The sequence below is a fragment of the Carya illinoinensis genome, chromosome 3, assembly GCF_018687715.1.
Source record: "Carya illinoinensis cultivar Pawnee chromosome 3, C.illinoinensisPawnee_v1, whole genome shotgun sequence".
Lineage (NCBI taxonomy): Eukaryota > Viridiplantae > Streptophyta > Magnoliopsida > Fagales > Juglandaceae > Carya > Carya illinoinensis.
Genome location: NC_056754.1, coordinates 10,440,756 through 10,458,680, shown reverse-complemented (window position 1 = coordinate 10,458,680; position 17,925 = coordinate 10,440,756). Strand labels below are relative to the sequence as shown.

The 17,925-nt window shown below is 37.4% G+C and overlaps 2 protein-coding genes and 1 long non-coding RNA gene across 9 annotated transcripts; 1 reads left to right on the top strand and 2 right to left on the bottom strand.

Annotated features, from left to right (window-relative positions):
* Positions 1-377: 377 nt before the first annotated feature.
* Positions 378-4,108, top strand: LOC122303204 (F-box protein At4g00755-like). Of its 3 annotated transcripts, XM_043114848.1 has the most exons (7): positions 378-547; positions 712-748; positions 849-1,016; positions 1,830-2,243; positions 2,350-2,528; positions 2,919-3,037; positions 3,509-4,108. In XM_043114848.1, exons 3-7 carry the CDS (start codon positions 881-883, stop codon positions 3,762-3,764), a joined length of 1,104 nt encoding a protein of 367 aa, XP_042970782.1. In that variant the 5' UTR covers positions 378-547; positions 712-748; positions 849-880; the 3' UTR covers positions 3,765-4,108. The 3 variants fall into 3 exon arrangements, with proteins under 3 accessions (XP_042970782.1, XP_042970781.1, XP_042970783.1); XM_043114847.1 differs by having other exon boundaries at positions 712-1,016; XM_043114849.1 differs by having other exon boundaries at positions 712-1,016; positions 1,819-2,243.
* A 754-nt stretch (positions 4,109-4,862) lies between these two features.
* On the bottom strand, positions 4,863-8,584 carry LOC122303205. Its single transcript, XR_006240634.1, has 2 exons — positions 5,563-8,584; positions 4,863-5,479 (listed from the first exon to the last, which is right to left on the bottom strand). It is a non-coding gene; the product is annotated as an uncharacterized LOC122303205 (long non-coding RNA).
* A 685-nt stretch (positions 8,585-9,269) lies between these two features.
* Positions 9,270-17,072, bottom strand: LOC122303203 (probable transcriptional regulator SLK2). Of its 5 annotated transcripts, none has more exons than XM_043114843.1 (11): positions 16,914-17,072; positions 14,996-16,275; positions 14,424-14,555; positions 13,829-13,877; positions 12,356-12,570; positions 12,197-12,265; positions 11,047-11,147; positions 10,812-10,905; positions 10,639-10,708; positions 9,514-10,450; positions 9,270-9,394 (listed from the first exon to the last, which is right to left on the bottom strand). In XM_043114843.1, the coding sequence occupies exons 2-10, from the start codon at positions 15,941-15,943 to the stop codon at positions 9,552-9,554; spliced, it is 2,577 nt and encodes an 858-aa protein (XP_042970777.1). In that variant the 5' UTR covers positions 15,944-16,275; positions 16,914-17,072; the 3' UTR covers positions 9,270-9,394; positions 9,514-9,551. The 5 variants fall into 5 exon arrangements, with proteins under 5 accessions (XP_042970777.1, XP_042970779.1, XP_042970775.1 ...); XM_043114845.1 differs by having other exon boundaries at positions 9,270-9,391; XM_043114841.1 differs by having other exon boundaries at positions 9,270-10,450.
* Between the last annotated feature and the right edge of the window lie 853 nt (positions 17,073-17,925).

Below are 17,925 nucleotides of genomic sequence, written 5' to 3'. Positions count from 1 at the left end.
AATCACATCATATTAGTACACAGATTAGTGCACAATTGTGCTTACAACTATATTTTTCCATTTATTTTTATAAAATTGAATAATAATCATTTATTTTATTTTAAAATTTATTATGACCAATATTAATTCTTTTATATTTAAAATTTAAATTAGTATTATTTTATTATATATAAACAAAATCACGTACTAATCTGTATACTAATATTAATTTTTTATATTTTAAACTTTAAATTAATATTATTTTTAATAAAATTTATTTTTAGATTAATTATATTTAATTGATATATACGATTGGAACTAGATTTTTTCGGGTGGGAATTGCAATTAGCGCATTATCCGTACTGATAATGCGAGCCTGCAAAGTGTAAATAATTATCAGGATGACACATTTGCCGTTTCAGTTTCGCTCCTGCTGGGCATATTGTCATATACTCTCTTTACCGGTAACAAAGAAACCAAACGCAGTCGGTGGCTCCGATCTCTCTCTCTAGCTCTTTCTCTCTCTCTTTCTCCGTTGCTTTAGATTCATCTCTTCTCTGCGAGAAAGGTAAATATCTTTTCTTCCTGATTACTCTTTTTCTATTGTAAGGATTTTTTATGTTTTATAGAAAATTCATGTCACAAAGAGATTAAAAGAGATTTCCGCTGACTGTTTTTTGGATATCTCTGAATGATATGCCTTTTCTAATTGGTTTTTGCAATGTTAATCAGGTTTCTGAGTTGCTGCAAAGTCTTCGAGCATTGTTAGGTTAAGGATTTCTTTTCTTTTGCCTCGGAAAGTTAGTGATTTATAAAATTTTTTTCTGAAATCATGTAATATGCTGCTTATTGTGTTCTTCCTATATTAGTCGGGTCTCGAGTTGCCAGAACGCAATGTAATATGCTAAAAATGGATAATCGAGGTGACTTCCTTCAATTATTCGGACTTGATATGTCAACGAAGATTCTCAACCATTTGGATGACCCATCTGACGTTGTCCGGGCTTGTTCTGTTTCGAGATCTTGGCACCGATTTGGTAATCTTATTGGTTAAATAATCAAGTTCGATTGGGTTTACTAGTGTGTTGCTTGCGTTATAACCTTGGTGCTGATTTCGAACATTATTATATTTGCTCTTCTCTCATATCATTGCCTTAATTTGAATGATGACTATTACTTTTAAGTCGCCAATGCTTTTTATCATATCATTGGATTCTGTTCTTATGTATTTTCGATGTAGGCGCAGATTTTATCTTGCGATTTTGAGGGTATGGGATTTTATAGTAGGCCCGCTGTATATATGGATTTCATCCTGCATCCCATATCCGAAATTGCTTCTCTCACAGTATCCATCAAATTTAGTTATCTAAATAGAGATCTGCAAAAATTATGTCTTTGTACTTGTCATAAGCTGTTCTTTTTTTTTTCTTTGTAGTAAGCAGATGTGTCTGAGCAAGGAAAGCCTTTGCTCCAAAAAGTGAACAATGTAAATAGGTTATAATTGTGTGCATGACAAATTAATATATTTCAGAGACATCAATTTTTTAATTGCTGATTACAATCAGATACTGACTCCCCCCTCGTGGTACTTATGACAATAATAGAGGGAAACAAAATGCAAGCCCAGTAACTTTTTACAGCCTTGGTTCCAATATGAATTAATAAGAATGCATGTTGACTGTTTTCTGAGTTATCTTTTCATCGTACCCTTGATTGAGTTACAGCGATTTTTTTTAATATATATATATATTTGTTTGATAAGTTGTTTTAAATAATTATGCTATTGAACAATGTTATGTATGTTTTTCTTCTTGATTGGTACCAATGTAAGTTTGTTAGTCTTCGTGCAGTGATTGAAAATGGCCTTTCCAGGCAACTTTGCTTGAAAAGTTTTCCTGAGATATCTAATGCCACACATATTATTGAAGTGAACAACATGATTGAACCTGCAAAAATCAGCAGTGATGATTCTGCAGAATGGGAACGCCTTAAGAGGGATCACAGAGTATATGCCTTCTTAACTCGAGGCCTGACCCCTTTCATGAGACGTGATTGTATATCAGAGCCCATTAGTGCATCAAGCACAGATCATTATCCTGGCGAAAGCATTCAGAATACCTTGGAACCAAGAGATAGAGTTGAGGACAGAGCTTCCTACTGGTCAAGTAAAGGGGCAAGTGATCCCAAAGTTCCTGAAACATTGATCTATAAGTTGGTTGCCAATTTGTGTGTTGTTACTGAAATCCATGTTCAACCATTCCAAGGTAATTCTTATAGCCTGTATATATACTTGTGTTGTAACTTTGATATTAGTTTGACTCATGAACATTTTCTATATAACTGACCAAGATGATTATGTTTACATATCAGCATCTTTTCAGTATGACTTTCCTATATATTCATCTAAGGCTGTTCGATTTAGAATGGGTTATCCCAGACATCCATTGAGGTTTGATGAGGACGACAGAGATGCTTTTTTAGCTGCACACAAATGGATGGATGATGAGTTTATTTGGACTTATACATCGCCAGAATTTCCGATGGTTCAGGTGAGTAGCACTGTCGAATTTGATTAGCTCATTGTTTAGTGAGAAAGGGGGGTGATGGGGATTTATTGGCACTTTCTTTTGTTTACTTAGACTCACCAAACAAGAGGTCCTAAGCTTTGTATAAACAATAATAACTTTTTGTAAGCTGTCTTCGTGCTTGTAACATCTTTTTTCCACCCAAAACATGTTAGATATGTCTATTTTGATGCAAGTATAACTGTAGAACGCTTGACCTGTATTCTCATCCATGTTCTCTATTGTATTTTGGTCTTTTAATCTTGGAATTTCCCATATAGGTTATGTAAAATGAATACGTATTGATCAATAGAATATAGTTGTCACTTACGTAAGCAGGCACATCTTGTCATCATTGACGTAATAATGAAACAGGAGAACTGCTTGCAAAAGTTCAAGTTACCAGAACCTGTTCTTTGCATTGGAGGGATTCTGCAGGTTGAGTTATTGGGTCGGGTTCAGAGACAAGAAATTGATGGATTATACTACATATGGTCAGTTTCTAACCATTCTTGAGCTCTCCCCTCCTGCCCATAAATGATAATTATTTCAGTAGTCCAAGCAAAACTCAAGCCTGGAAGTGAATGTTGAAACTCTTTCTTACTCGTAAAAAAGGGTACTCGATCAAAATTTAATTTGCTTTCCAAGGAAAATAATGAAACTCAAGACTGCAAGTAATTACTTTCCAAGGGGGAGAGAGACACTCTTTTGTCTTAAATAATAATTGTTCTTTGCCGCCTATATTTCATCCGTTGTCCATTTAGTTATAGGGAAAAAGAACCTTCTATCAATTGTTGTCTACTTTCCTTTTATGCTATTAGCCTTGAATGCATCTCAGTAAGTCTAAACTAATCATTGACACGTTACGCATGATATGTTTGTTAACAGAGTGCTTATTTTTTGTTGCATTGTCAGATTTTTTTGGTTGGTTCTTACTTCCACTGGCTCATTTTTTTGTGGTGCAGTGTTTCCCATGTTCAAGTTGTGGGACGATCGCTCTTACTGCCGTTTGATATTCAAGTGCTTGACCCCTCAGGATTGTGTGCCCTAATATACAAACCGAAAACAGAGTGTTGCAAGTCTTCAACACAATCATCTGTGACAGAGGCAAGCAGGCCTTCTCACTTCCACGCATTAACCGAAAGATTGATGCAGCTGCTGAGGAGTAGGGTTGTTGTTGCCAACCGTGAATCAGACAAGGACCCGTCATCTGGTGTATGATATCTCGCTTTCCATTGCTTTCTATCTTCTATATAAATCCAGCTGGGTCTGGAGAGACATTAGTACTATCTGGTACTACTGAGATGGTGTTGGATCAGTGATAAATATTGTTGATGCAAAGAATTGTCTTCATAAATCAAGCTCTCAGCAAGGTATATTGTGCGGTCTGTGTCCCGTTTGACCAAGGTTTTATATAGTCTATGTCCCAACTCCTAAACAAGGTCTTGAGAAATTGTCTGCCTATTGGGACCTACTCAGAGCCATGCAGGAGCAAACTGCCTCCTATTTCTGAATTTCGATGATAGTGTTTTAGCATAGAGAGCATTTTCTTCAGCGAGCCCAAATTACTTTCTTCATCTTGTATTTTTTTTTTTTTTTTTTTTTTGAAATTTGATTAAAAAGAACACAGAATCGCGTGACATAAATCTAAACATGTCATGATTAGTAGAAGATAAATAGTTAAAAAATTAAACAAATACATAAGAGAGTAGATAACAATTACTATTTTCCGGGCAAAAGAAATAACAATTGCACTTGAGAGAAAAATGAAGTTGAAGATGATGGGGAATTAAAAAAAATAAAATAAAATAAAATAAAAATAATGAAAGATGGAAAGAGAGATAAAAACATTAAGTGGGCAACAGACATGGTAAATTATAATATCTTTTTAAGAAAAAGTCCAGTGATTCACAATTTTTTTTTCACTGTCCCATTAAACGACTACAACACAGGATAAGATTGACCACGGCTCTTGCATCCCATGAAAGACACGACGAACCGCATTAGCTAGCGTCGAGCGACGACTCCAACCAGTCCTACTTTGAACGATAATGTGCCAAAACGAATAGAGCATCTCTCTCTCTCTCTCTCTCTCTCTCTCTCTCTCCGCCTTTTGCTTCTCCGCGACCACTCCTTTTCTTGCTCACTTTCTTTTTAAATAATTTTCAAGAATATGGGAATCTGTTGTTATTCTATGTAGAATAAAAAGCTTTATTCTTTTTGTTTTGGTGAATTATCACATAGCACACCTTAAGTGTTTGGCAAAAATACACAAAGAAAAGCTCACTTTGAGGGGACCTCAAGAAAAAAATGAGGAAATGAGGAAAGAGAGAATAACTTTGATTCAGTTTTTGCATGCCATAACTAGTGTGTCCTCCCACTACAAATACTGACACTCCTCTAACTAACTAATGGGCCCAACGCCACTTAACAAGACGGTGAAATAAAGACAGTTCAAACAATTCAAACAAATAGTAAATGGGTCATGACCTGGCTCTAGAATAACATCCAAATAAAATAAATGACGTCGACACAACGAACAGTACCGAGACCAAAACTTCTAAACCTTTATTACTCAAACCAAAGCCCACAATAAACTTCAATCCACTACTGTTGATGTAAACTGAACTGTAATGAACTTTACTCCCTTGGATTGACAATAATCTTCATAATAACTTGCAGACTTGGGAGTAAATAAACGAGCCCTGGAATTTTCTTCCGGAAAACCCCTCGTTACATTTATTTTATTGATCGCCAAAAATGCAGCCCACTCCATTCCAATGTAGCCACCTTCTTGTTTCATCTTTGAAATTAGTTCAATGGCTTCCATTCCATGACCATGAGCCGCAAGTCCTGCAGTCAACGTATTGTAGGAAATAGCATCGCTTGTCACCATTTTTTGGGATATCCTCTTGGTATCTTCCATGCTCCCATATCTAGAGTTCATGATATTAAAGAGTTGTAAATGAGATGCTGAGATTAATGTAGTTTTTATCAAGGATGTTCACAACCCAATTACCTAATTTCAACGCCCCCAAGATTTCCACAAGTTGGGAAAACACTCATCTGGTTTTGAGTCTTTAGAAGTAATCATATCTTTGAATAGCTCAATTGCCATAAATGGCTGCCCATTTTGAGCATAACCTAAAATCATCGAGTTCCAAGACACAACATTCTTTTCTGGCATCTTATCAAATAGCTCTCTAGCTGAAATCAAATTCCCGGCCTTTGTATATGCCTAAATCATTGCATTTCATGTTATAAAGTTCCTATACGCGTCCAGCTCATCAAAAAAATTTCAGGTAGTTTTGAAGCTCCCGCACTTTGCGTGCATGTTAAGCAGGCAGTCTAGACAAAGCAATTTAGCTACATCTTCTTCTGATCGAATTTTCTGACAAGTGAATCCACATGGGAAGGATCACCGCGCAATGACGACAATGAAATAACAGTAACCCCGTTGTTGCATTTGGTTGAATCCCCACATCCAGCATATCATCAAACAATATTAAAGCCTCCACAGGAAATCCCCCCACTTCCGGTACCCATAAAGCATCTAGTTCTAATCCGCAAGAGTCTTTTCAGGCATTTCATCAAACAATATATCTGCTCAAACCAAATTTGAAATCCCTACACCTTCCCAACAACTTTATGTAAACATTCAACATAATCAAATCCTTTACAGCTTCTCTGATGGCCCTGACTTTTGTAAAATTCTCATCAATAATCCCAGGATACTGCACCATTCCAACGGACTATTTTATCATTACCTTATCTTCACTTATACTAGTTACTAGTGCCCAGTATCTCTTTGTAATTTTTCTTACTTCACAGATCTCCAAACTGGCTTTTCTATTGCCTTCAGTAGTACTGTCCCGTGAGCAAAGTATGCTACAAGGTATTTTTGGCAAGCTTCGTCTTGTTGTTCCTTTCAAATGGTGATCATGCTTCTTCATTTAAATGGGATATGTGCTCTGCAGTTGCAACCCTAGGTTTGACAACTTCCCACTTTTCAAAGGGGGTGGACAGCGGGGCTCCTCCACCAGCCACCCCTTTCGGCCTCTACAGACCTTTTTTTTTTTTTTTTTTTTGGCCGCGGCGGGGTGGGGAGGCGCTGGGGGGGTGTGTGCAGGCAAATGCCTGTATGGGAATTGAGGACAAAGCCCAAGCTAGATCCTGACCCGCTCAAGATTTACCTTGTCCACTCAGCCTAGTTATACACACGTATATATATTTAAAAAATTAATTTTTTTTATAAATAAAATGACTTCATTTTATCTTAGATTATGTTTTTTTAAAATAAAAAGATGACGCTTTACACTAGGTTTGGTTTACAACTTAACTCTCTCTCTCTCTCTCTCGTTGGATTTTGAGTTTTGAATTTTTATTTTTATTTTTATTTTTTTTCGATTTCTTGCCGACAATGGGAGTTTTGGGTGGGGTGGGCGGACGGTTGTGGGAGCTAATTGACCCGGTTATGAGAGCTAATTCACCGCTAACACACAGACAAGTGCACCCATCCATGGAGGGCGGGGCCCTACTTCCCACACCCTTGTCCATGCAAAAGGGGGTGGAGCCAACAGCCCCCCTTCCAAGGGGTGTGGGTAGCACCTTTAATTTGTAATCATCAGAGTATAAAGAGTGACTACCATCAGTCTACCAGAAATATTGAGATACTGAAGATTTTTTAATGTGGCTTTCTCTAGCAGAGGACCCACTAGCAAAGAGAGAGGGCAAGACAAAGTTGTTGCTGGCAAGCAAATCGTAGAGGACAAGGATGAGAGACTTCAACTAGGTGTACTTGTCATCGATTGTGGGCTACTGAGACTTCTTGGCCTCCTTCACCTTCCAAATTCCTCTTTTTTATAATCCTTAGACTTCGACTTTCGACCCCCGTCTCCTTCTTCATGGCCTACAGCTGCAACTCCATTGCTGCACCATCTCGTGCTCATGCTTGTTCTTTATCTTCCTGCATCGCACAAACTCGACCCATTTAAACTTGATGTCCTAAATGGGTCAAGTTTTCGTTAAATTTGTTCTCGAAATCCTTTAAATGTTGTTGGAAAATTGTGATTTTGATTTATTTGTTCTACTAGCTCCCTGATTTTGTTGATTGATACAAGAATTTCTTCCAATCTGATTTTGTTGATTGATACAAGAATTTCTTCCATGATTGATAGCATAAAGATCGATGTCTCTACGATACCAATTTGTAACACGCCCCAAGTGTTTGGCAAAAATATACAAATAAAAGCTCAATTCGAAGGAAGCACCTCCAAAAGAAAGGAGAAGAAGGAAATGAGGAAAGAGAAAATATCTTTGATTCAATTTTTGCATATCATTACAAGTGCATCCCACAGTCCGACTACAAATATTGACACTCCTCCAACTTAACAAGACGGTAAAATAAAGACAATTCAAACAATTCTAATAAACAAATAAATGGGTCATGGCTCAACTCGAAAATAACACGTAAATAAAATAAATGGTCACAGGCCGACACATAACCAACAGTACTAAGCCCAAAACTTATTAACCTTTATAACCAAAGCCACAATGACTTCGGTCCACTATTGATAATGTAAACTGAATCGTGACATCCGAAGATAAAATGTAAAATGGTAGAACAAATACCGTGGGTTAAATATCAGAAAGTAAAACTTTTTGTTTCGGCATTTGGTTTGTTGCTCTATAGAAACCCCTTGCGCGAGAGAGAGAGAGAGAGAGAGAGAGAGAGAGAGAGAGAACTGCATTCATGAACGGTGAATGCAAGGGCTTAAGATACCATATAGGGGACATCTGTTATGAATAAATATGAAGTTCTGAGTTTATAAACGACTAAGAGCACTAGCATTGGCTTCATCAAAAGTCAATGCATCTTCAAATTTTGATGAATTTACTTAAAATGAACCTACATTAAATTCATCAAAGAGGTATTTGGAAAGTTTTGAGTTACAGTAATTGTTGCTCTTCCTTCAAATTTGAAGGTCTACTATTCAACATTCAAATTAAATATTTTATTCTAATTTTAATAGGCAATAGTTTTATTTTATTTTATTTTAAATTAGTTGGAAATCAATTATTTAAGTACTAAATTAAACTATTAATGTCCATATGGTTAGTATAATTACAAAATATGAAGAAAAAAAATTAAAAATATTATTATTTAAAAAATAATATTATATTATTATTTTGATGAATTTAATGGCTAATCCAATGTTGTTATAGATATGAAAATTTTGAATTTATGAAAAATGTATACTTTTCATCAAATTTTGAAGATGAATTTGATGAGTCCAATGCTAATACTCTAACTGGACTTTATGGAAGGCCTTATCAAGGTGTACATTTTTTGTAGCCATGGAACGAGGCCTAGCCTTTATTTCGCAGTCTCATAACGAAATGCATACGAATCACGCCTACAGGAATGCAGCTTACTCGCCACGTCAGATTTTACATGTATGCGAATTAGTAATGATACTTTTTATAACTCTTTAACAAATCTATCGTAAGAATATGGTCATTCTGCTACCTAAACATGGTAGCCAACGCATCCAGAGCCGTGGTTCAGGAGCATTTGGTTAGCAATGCAGTCGAGTATCGAAATTATTCAGATCAACCCTTTCTCACATGAGCTCTGAATGTATATTTTGTCTCAATCTCTTCAGAATCATGATTTAAATTGAAGCAACTATAATGTTTCTGACATACTAACACAACATGAAAAACTCAGGAATGAAACATGTAACTATCATATTAATACGAAATTGTTGTTGAAGTTCTTGGCCACTAGATTACACTTGCAAGCTTTGGATGGAGACAGAAAGCCATCGAAATAGATGTCAAAATACCTACTGCGAACAAGAGCGTGATGTCACAAGAAATTCTGCAATTGAGAGAGAGAGAGAGAGAGAGAGAGAGAGAGAGAGAGATTTCAAATACCCTGTACAAAAGATATATGGTGGACACTTACCCACAGAAGCGAACAATTGATTGGCCAAATTATGTTAGTCACCCCTTCCAGCCATAACTCATATTATCATCAAAGTCACCATTTAAAAACCCGTTTTCTGTGAAGTCGTGGGATATATCCGGTATTACCATATCATCCTGCAGATGGAGATTCTGTGGTAGATCTGGAGATCTCTGGTTGAATCCATTATTGCCACCAGCTGCAGAGTCACTGTTTGAAGCAGCTTTGAAACTGTTACTCCGACTTGGAGCAGGCCCATTACTTCCCGACGCATTAGCCATGGCTGCACCTGTAGGGTTGCCTCCAAATCCTAATCCATTCCTTGCCACACTTCCATTTGCATTTGACCCAGCAAGGGATTGTTGTTGCACTCCACTGTTAGACATCTGCAGCAGTTGCTGGATCATCTGCTGTTGTAAGACCTGGTTGCCTTGGGAGGTCTGTGGATGATTTTGTTGCAACATGTTATTAGCACTCAGTGAGCGTTGCTGCAGTTTCTGTGGTTGCTGCGGCTGTGTGGGGGGTAAATGGGGACTTGAGAAGCCACTGGAAGGTAAATTCTGAATGGATCCAGGAATTAAAGCAGCTGCCCCTTGGAGATTTGAAGACGGACTCTGATTAGAATTATTTAAGGAAGACGAAGCCTCCTGTTGAAGCGAGTTAGGATTTGAATTCATAGAGTTCTGCCTCATGAGCATATTCTGGTAACTGGTCAGAGCCAGAGCAGCTTGTGCCGATCCGCTTAAAGCTCCTCGACTGACCATGTTATGACTGTTGTTTATTTGGTTATTTAGTCCAGGATGCAATGCCATTAGCTTATTGAGGGTATTCCGGTCAGTTGGGAGACCCTGCACGTTTGCTAGTTGCTCCATCTCCTGCATCTTTTGCATCTGGAGCTTGGCAATAGAGGCATGTCGAGGATAATTTTTCAAGCCCTCTGCAGAAGCGTTGCATTAAGGACCCAAACAAACAATGGATACATGGTTTTAACATGGTCTTGCACTTCTATCTTTCCTAGGCTTCCTATCTTCAGTCTCGGAAGATAGGAAGCCTAGAAAAGATAGCTAGAAGTGCAAGAATATGCTGACTTCCAAAAATGATAGGTAAAAGCCACAAAGGAATTACCGATTGGCCCGACTTTATGCTCCCGGCTGAAATCTATCAGTTCTTTCATGCTATTGACAACTTCAGAGATCTATAAAGAGTTGAAGAAGAACAATAGGAAAACTCAAGATGAAAGTAGAATAACATGTCCTTTTTAACTGGGTTTCATGTCAGCTATAGATAAAAATACATACCTGCAAACACCTCACATATCTTTTTGAAAAGCCCAAGTCATTCAATGACTGTAACTCCAAACTCTTGGCAAGCTGACGCCCTGCTGTCAGTACCCTGAGGAAAAGCAATTGAAAATCAGTGCAACCTCTCTTCTATTTGAGCAAACTATCCATTTGATGAAATGAGCTCCAGCCAAAAAGTATTAAAGAGAAATATCAAATCGCTGAGGAACTTTCTATGGTTTGATTCACTCACATATTACTGTTTGTTTGTAGATCCTGCCGAGAAACCCCATCAGATCCACTTTCAGCAATCGTACTCTGGCATTTCTGTGCAACCTGAAGCAACTGATTCACCTGCAAGAGAAGTGACATTAGTACTCGTATATGTTTCTGTTTAGCAATCCAATATGAGTAACCCAAATAAATTAAATCAGGACCAGGGGGATACTATGAAGTGAACGGAAATAAATACATTTCTTAAGACTCTTGCCTACTTAAAGGTCAAGTTTGTGTCAGAAAATTTAGTTTTATTCATGATAAGCATTTTGTGGCAATTAGGTTGGGAAATTATAATGAATAGAGACGTCAGCATGATCAAAACTCATATTTTTCACTTTTTTCTTTTTTGCATTGACAGCAGTAAATATCTTTTTTTGATAAACTTTTTGACTAACCCCATATTAGGAAATAACTGAAACGTTAACAATGAAAGGAAGCTCACTTCTATTATTCATTGCATTCTTTCAATCAAATCCTTATGTCCCATGTATTTGGGCTGTATGCCCATTTCTCATAAAAAATTCCTATTTACTGATAAAAAAAATTATTAGAAAAACCTTTACAAGTTGAAGATCGTAGTATATAATCCTATAGGATTGAACTTCAAAACTTTTCTCGTCAGCTTTTTTAAGATGTTGCTTATAGTACATTTCCTATGTTTACTGGAAACAAATATTACATAGCATCTCTTGCATGCGTTCTTGATAACTCTTTTTTTATTGGCACCGGATGTCCGGGAATAGCATCCCAACTAATCCCGGGGGTGCACAGGCCCTCGGCCAGGAGTTTTCCTCAAGTGCACCTTGGGTATTTCAAGGAAAAAATCCCTCAGTCCAATGGCCCCTAGAGATTGTTTGCACGGTTGCACCCAAAGGGATTTCAACCTTATACCCGGAAGGAGCATAACCCAAGTCCAAGGCCCTTACCACTAGAGCCAACCCCTAGGGGCTATGCATTCTTGATAACTATCAAATACAGCTCCCATTTTAAAAGGTCACAATCTAATGATCTATTCTTAGTAATAACAAAATCAAGATTATTACCAATCCAAGGATGCAATAGTTGACAGAATCATATTGTCAACCAAAAAAAGCAACAGTTCATGAGACATACAAAATTAATACCTGCGGTGCAACCAACCTACGAGGAAGAAGTTCTTCGTGCCGCTGTGCACAAAATTCCCAAGATAATATCTGCAAAATTATAAAATTCCAGCAAGTAATTTGCAGAACATATATATAGAGATTAAGAACACTTCAATTGAGATTATAAGCTTTATTAACCTTCAGATCATGGGTGAAAATGATACGAAGCTGACCCTCGCGAACAACACGAAGTTGCTCATAAACACTCTCTTGGACTGCTTTTCCATATTCTAACATCATTATTCCAGAAGGAAATATACATTCCCGTGGCAAGTCCAAAAACAGAAGCTCATCTATGACCCCACTACCAAACTTGATCTCATTAAGTCTGGGAAGTACTTCAAATGTTGCCTCTGCAATGAAGAAATGTACTTAGACTTGATCAGAAATCCTCCCAAAGATAAAATCTTCAAATGCAAACATTTAAAGCAACTTTCTCATTAAAGGTGAAGCTAAATTCAAGACCTGGGCATGTTGTGAGACTATTAAAAATCAGTTGAATTAATGGACTAATTTTAGCAGTGCTCATCATGGTTACAAGTGAATGTTAATCTGATGCTATTTTTTGCAACAGAGTGATGTCTGTACATGTCACCATGGAGTTCATTGAAATTTAAGAGTAAAGGGTTTTTTCCTTTGAATTTATCAAGAAGTTGCGTATAGGAAGCAGTAGTAATCCATGAGTCTTGTTAATATTATTTAATGCTTCTCCGTAGCAAGTTTCAATACTCAAAAACTTATATTATAGTCACAAAGTCCAGATCCTGGTCCAATTAGAATAAGGAGTTTCCAGCAGCCTATAAATATTATTTAACCAGTTCAATCCAGAGGATTTTACTTGAAGTGTCTTCTCACGTTATTTCCAAGGACTTATGTAATTCTGATCCTAGGTGCATGGTCTAAGGGAATCCAAGCACAGGGCCTTGAAACCATTGGGGCAGCAGTCCAAAAATATTAGTGCTGCTCTTCCAATTCGTTAAAGATCGAGTTTAAGTAATTTTCCAGCAGCATTTATGCCGCTGAATGATTGCATGATGCAATTGTAACCCTAGGTGAGAGGCCTAGAGGAAGCCAGGTGTGAAGCCAATACTCTATTGTAATTACCCACACTACGTTGACTCTTTTAAACACAACATCAAAGCTTGATAAGTACTCCAAATCTTAAACATCCCACATGACCCTGTCATCCATCAGTTATTATGAACTATTAGTTAACATACAGATGGTCATAACTTTCATGCGACTGTTCTTTACTGTGCTTTCTCCAGGACAATCCTAACACCGTACTAATATATCTTAAACTTCAGTAAACTTCCATTTTAAATATGAAAATCCTCCTTGGGCTTCCATAAATTCTTGTAGACATATTGAGGTTTCTCTGAACTTTCATTGACTAACTTTCCTTTAAATTCACACTCATATGCATAGAGTAATAAAGTTATGACAGATGGACTTATTGACCAAATAATAACCATTAATAATAATTCTAGCAGTCATTAATACATAATATCTTAACCCCACCCCCTCCAAGACAAAATAGAGTTAATCAACTAAATCACCTAAAAAATCTTCCAATTAAAGTGCTCTCTACTGTAATTCTAATTTCCTTACCAAAGCCCCTTCCAGATTTGGAACCACAAATATCACACTGCCATGCATCCTGGAAAATAGAAGAGTAAAAATTAAGAAAATAAATCGTCACTGTGATAAACATAATCGTGCAATTCAAGAAGTAGAACATAGACACTGAAGACTTAACTAAATACATGCAATGAATAAGTTTTAAAGTACGATTTATATAGAAGCATGGATATAAGGTCATTGTTGATTAATATCAGAATCAAGTTGTGACTACAAAGACAATATTTCGGTATTCATCATTGGATAAAATTTATCTGAGGTAAGTATAAAGTTTATGGAGCGAGTTTATGTGCAGCTAGGGGATAATTAATAATAATTAGTTAGTATAATTTAGGATTATTTTTTTTTTTTGATAAGTAAGTATAATTTAGGATTATTTACCTAACTTGTTTAAGACTCCTAATATTTATCTATTCCCTTATTCAAATGACCGATAATATAAAATGCTAATAAATAATCCTAAGTTTTCCTAACTAATTGTTATTAATTATCCCATAGTTGCATACGTAACATTATGCCTTGTAGATAAAAACAAAAGAAGGCTAGGCCAGGGGAAAAAACTGACCATGGCTGCCTGGGGGAAAACACCAAGTGCATGGTGCCCCACGTTAGCATATAATGACAAGCACCATCTTTTCTTCGCGCGAGGAGAGTAATACTCTGCCACAAACTTCCTCCAGTACATAATACTATTTTCCTGTGAAAGGACAAAAAATGAGAGAAAAAATATAAATAACAAGCTCTTTGACCTTCAGAAGCAACTAAATTAACAAATAACTTCAACATGAAGATTCTTCATGTTCAGAAAATGCTTGATCATTACAAACATAGAAATTCCATACGCGAGGAGGATATTAAGAACTTCATGTACAACAGAAAATATGTTTTATCCCCATATTTGAGATTCATAGAACTTTTATGATATTGAAGATTTAGTTCTAGAACCCTAGATATTATATGCTTTAGAAAGAATATAAATAAATTCTCCCAGTTACAGATATATATCCTATATATACCCCACCGTATACAAATACATATATGGATCCCAACACATATCAGACCCAGTTATGGAGCATATTTTGAAGTATCTGTGATTTCTAGCTCTTACTAGATGAAGAAACAAAAGCAAGTACTCACATGTGGCCGTTGCCGCTGATGATAGAGGTATTGCATCAGCCGGCGAGCACAAACACCACTATCATAGGGACGCTTCATGCCTGATAATGGTGGCATTGCCTGTTGTTGCAAATGATGCCTCAACTGCATCTGCTGCTGCTGCTGCTGCTGATGCTGATGCTGCTGCTGCTGCTGTTGCTGCAACTGGGCTCTCTGTAACTGTGGCATAGACTGCAGAATCTGTTGGTGCTGCTGTTGTAATCTCTGCTGCTGAAACAATGCTTGTAACTGTGGATTACGGCCTTGGAATTGCATAGGGTCTTGTCTCTGCAGTAGCTGTTGTAACACCTGCTGCTGCTGCAAGATGTCTTCTTGCTTGATATCCAACCGGGGTTTCTTCTGCACCTGGGATAAATTATTTGGATCCTGAATGAAAGCTCCAACTCGTGCACCGATGGAAAGGGAAGCTTGGCCAGTTTGGGATGCAGGTAGTGATGTAGCACTTGAAGCTCCCTGCGGCTGCTGCACATGTTGTGCATTCCGGTCTTGATGGGAATTTTGCTGCACTACAGAAGACCCGTCCATAACTGATGAGCCCGAAATACTAATGTTATTGGACGAGAATGACAAAGGCGAAGCTGGCAGACGCAAGTAAGACTCTGTATTGATGCTTGCACTTCTTTGCAAATGGGGACCTCCTGAAAGTGCAGAGTTTGCATCTGTCACCAACGAACTTGCCCCGACACTTGGTCCAGAGTTTGCCACACTGTTCATCGCAGCATTGCTCATATCCCCCGAAACAGGACCCAGATTTGAACGCCCAGGTCCAGGAATTGAATTAGAAGAGTTTCCAAAAGACGAGCTCAAGTGAGAATTAACTACAACCTGGGATTGCCCATCTCCCTGGAAGAATATTCCAGAACTTGAGGAAGATTGGGTTAATCCTCCAGCCACTCGAGAAGGTGCCATGGGGGGCACCACCCCTTGGTGGCTGGAGTCTAAGTAGCTCTCAAGAGCCAGACCTTACTAGGGTATATATGTACCAAAACAATTACGCTCGACCCAGTTAATATGATCCAAAAACAAGACCCGTGTTAGAAAAAGGCCCAAAATAGCTGCACAAGTACAGCATGGAAAGAAATTAATAGTAGTTCACCAACCAAAGGTAAAACACAATTCGATCCCTTGTATCTCAGATTTCACCAATAAGTACGGTTTTTACAGATCTACAAGCTCTAGTGCGTTCGAACTGCACGCAAAGTTTTACTCTGTTTGAGCTTTCAACAATTTGTCATGGGGATCTAAAATAAACAAACCAAATAACAAATTAGCTGTAGATGAATACCCTAGTTAAAAATAGAAACCAACAGGAAGCTCTATAAACTGTCTTACCTAGTTTAATTAAAGACTAAAAACATCTAATCTCTCACATACTAGACCTTGGAAAACAAAAAAACAAAAAACCTTCCTAAAAATTGCAACCAAACCCTAATTTTTCGCCATAAACAGTTTCTTTAGCAGAAAGCGAAAATCTTCCCAAAAAAAAGTACACATTAAAAAGCGCAGAAGCGGTCAAATTGCGTGACCATAAAATTAAACTAAAAAATATTATCATTAATCAAATTAAGCCCGGGATATACTGCTTTAAGAATCGTAAAATGCGATCGAACAACGAAATAGCCCAAATCGGCAAGAAATTAGAAGATTTCGGAACTCTGAAACCCACTTACTAAACTAAACTAAAAAAATCCGGTTAACGGGTGAAACCAGAAGATCAGAAGCTTACAAAGAAAACTTTAGAAAAATAAGTATAAAACAAATGAGTTTTTACAGTTTCATAGATCGATCAGTACATAAAAAGATATAAGTTAAATAAATTATAATCATAACTTAGATTAACAAAAACAAACAAGAATTAGAACAAGGAGAAACTACTGACCTCTGAAACGGGAGCTAAGAAAAAGCGGAATGTTTGGCTTTCTTAAGCTTAATTATGAAACTGCGAAATCGCGAGGAGAGAGACAGAAAGAAAGAAACAAGAATTCCGACGAGGCTGGCTATATACCTAGCGGGAATCGTAGAGAGGTGGGATTACCGGCTGCACTGGTTTCGAGCCCTATGCCACCGGTTGTGCCCGGTGAGGCGTGGGACGCGTGTCATATATATGATTGCAAGACGTAGACGGTGTTAGATCGCCACGGTCGCTGGCGATGTCTTCAATGACGTGGCAGAATACCTCGGAAGTTGCCTACCGTAGATCATGAGGACTTCACCTGAGTTCGGTCTCCGCGAGATATTATAAGCTACAGATGAGGATTCAATAGGTGATAGGACAGCAGGTATGCCACGTCACTCCAGGGGGGACAAATGCGGTATTTTGGCAGAACTCAGGGGTAGCGAGGTACATAAAACTCAACAAAAGATCTGATCTGGCTATGCCTTGGCATGCCAGCCAGAAGGTGTAGTTATACGAGACAATCTGTGGATGTAGGGGGAGTTTTGGGCCTTAACGGATAGGGACGGACCGTCGGATTGCCACGTGTGAAATCACGAGAATAATAGAATAGAACCAAACCAAGATTAACGTGTTGCTTCTTAAGGATGCCTTGTCTTGGTTGTCTATGCACCTAACCTCACCTAGCTAATTAAAACCTCTTGGGGCTACACCATAGAGTCACAATGTAGTATTGATATGTATTATTCTTTTATAAGCAGTAATGATATTTTATTATCAATGCACTTTTATTGCTTAGACCCCTTCCCATTAATTTATTTAGGTTGGCCTATTGCCTGCGGCCCCACTATTCACCATCTTTTGTTTAGTACCATAAACCTTCCTATGTTAAGCTATTAAAGAACATGGATTAATTTATATATATATATATATAATTTAGATAGAGTTTGAATGTTATCCATTATTATTATAGATCTTATAAAAATAAATTTACAAA

Bases quoted from the DNA above. Each gene is read 5' to 3' on its own strand.
- LOC122303204 (XM_043114848.1), top strand. From the start codon at position 881: ATGCTAAAAATGGATAATCGAGGTGACTTCCTTCAATTATTCGGACTT. The intron at 1,017-1,829 runs GTAATCTTATTG...GTCTTCGTGCAG, and splicing joins GAGATCTTGGCACCGATTTG to TGATTGAAAATGGCCTTTCC. The intron at 2,529-2,918 runs GTGAGTAGCACT...ATAATGAAACAG, and splicing joins CAGAATTTCCGATGGTTCAG to GAGAACTGCTTGCAAAAGTT.
- LOC122303203 (XM_043114841.1), bottom strand. From the start codon at position 15,943: ATGGCACCTTCTCGAGTGGCTGGAGGATTAACCCAATCTTCCTCAAGT. The intron at 10,709-10,811 runs GTATGTATTTTT...AACTCTTTATAG, and splicing joins GATATGTGAGGTGTTTGCAG to ATCTCTGAAGTTGTCAATAG. The intron at 10,451-10,638 runs GTAATTCCTTTG...ACGCTTCTGCAG, and splicing joins GCATAAAGTCGGGCCAATCG to AGGGCTTGAAAAATTATCCT.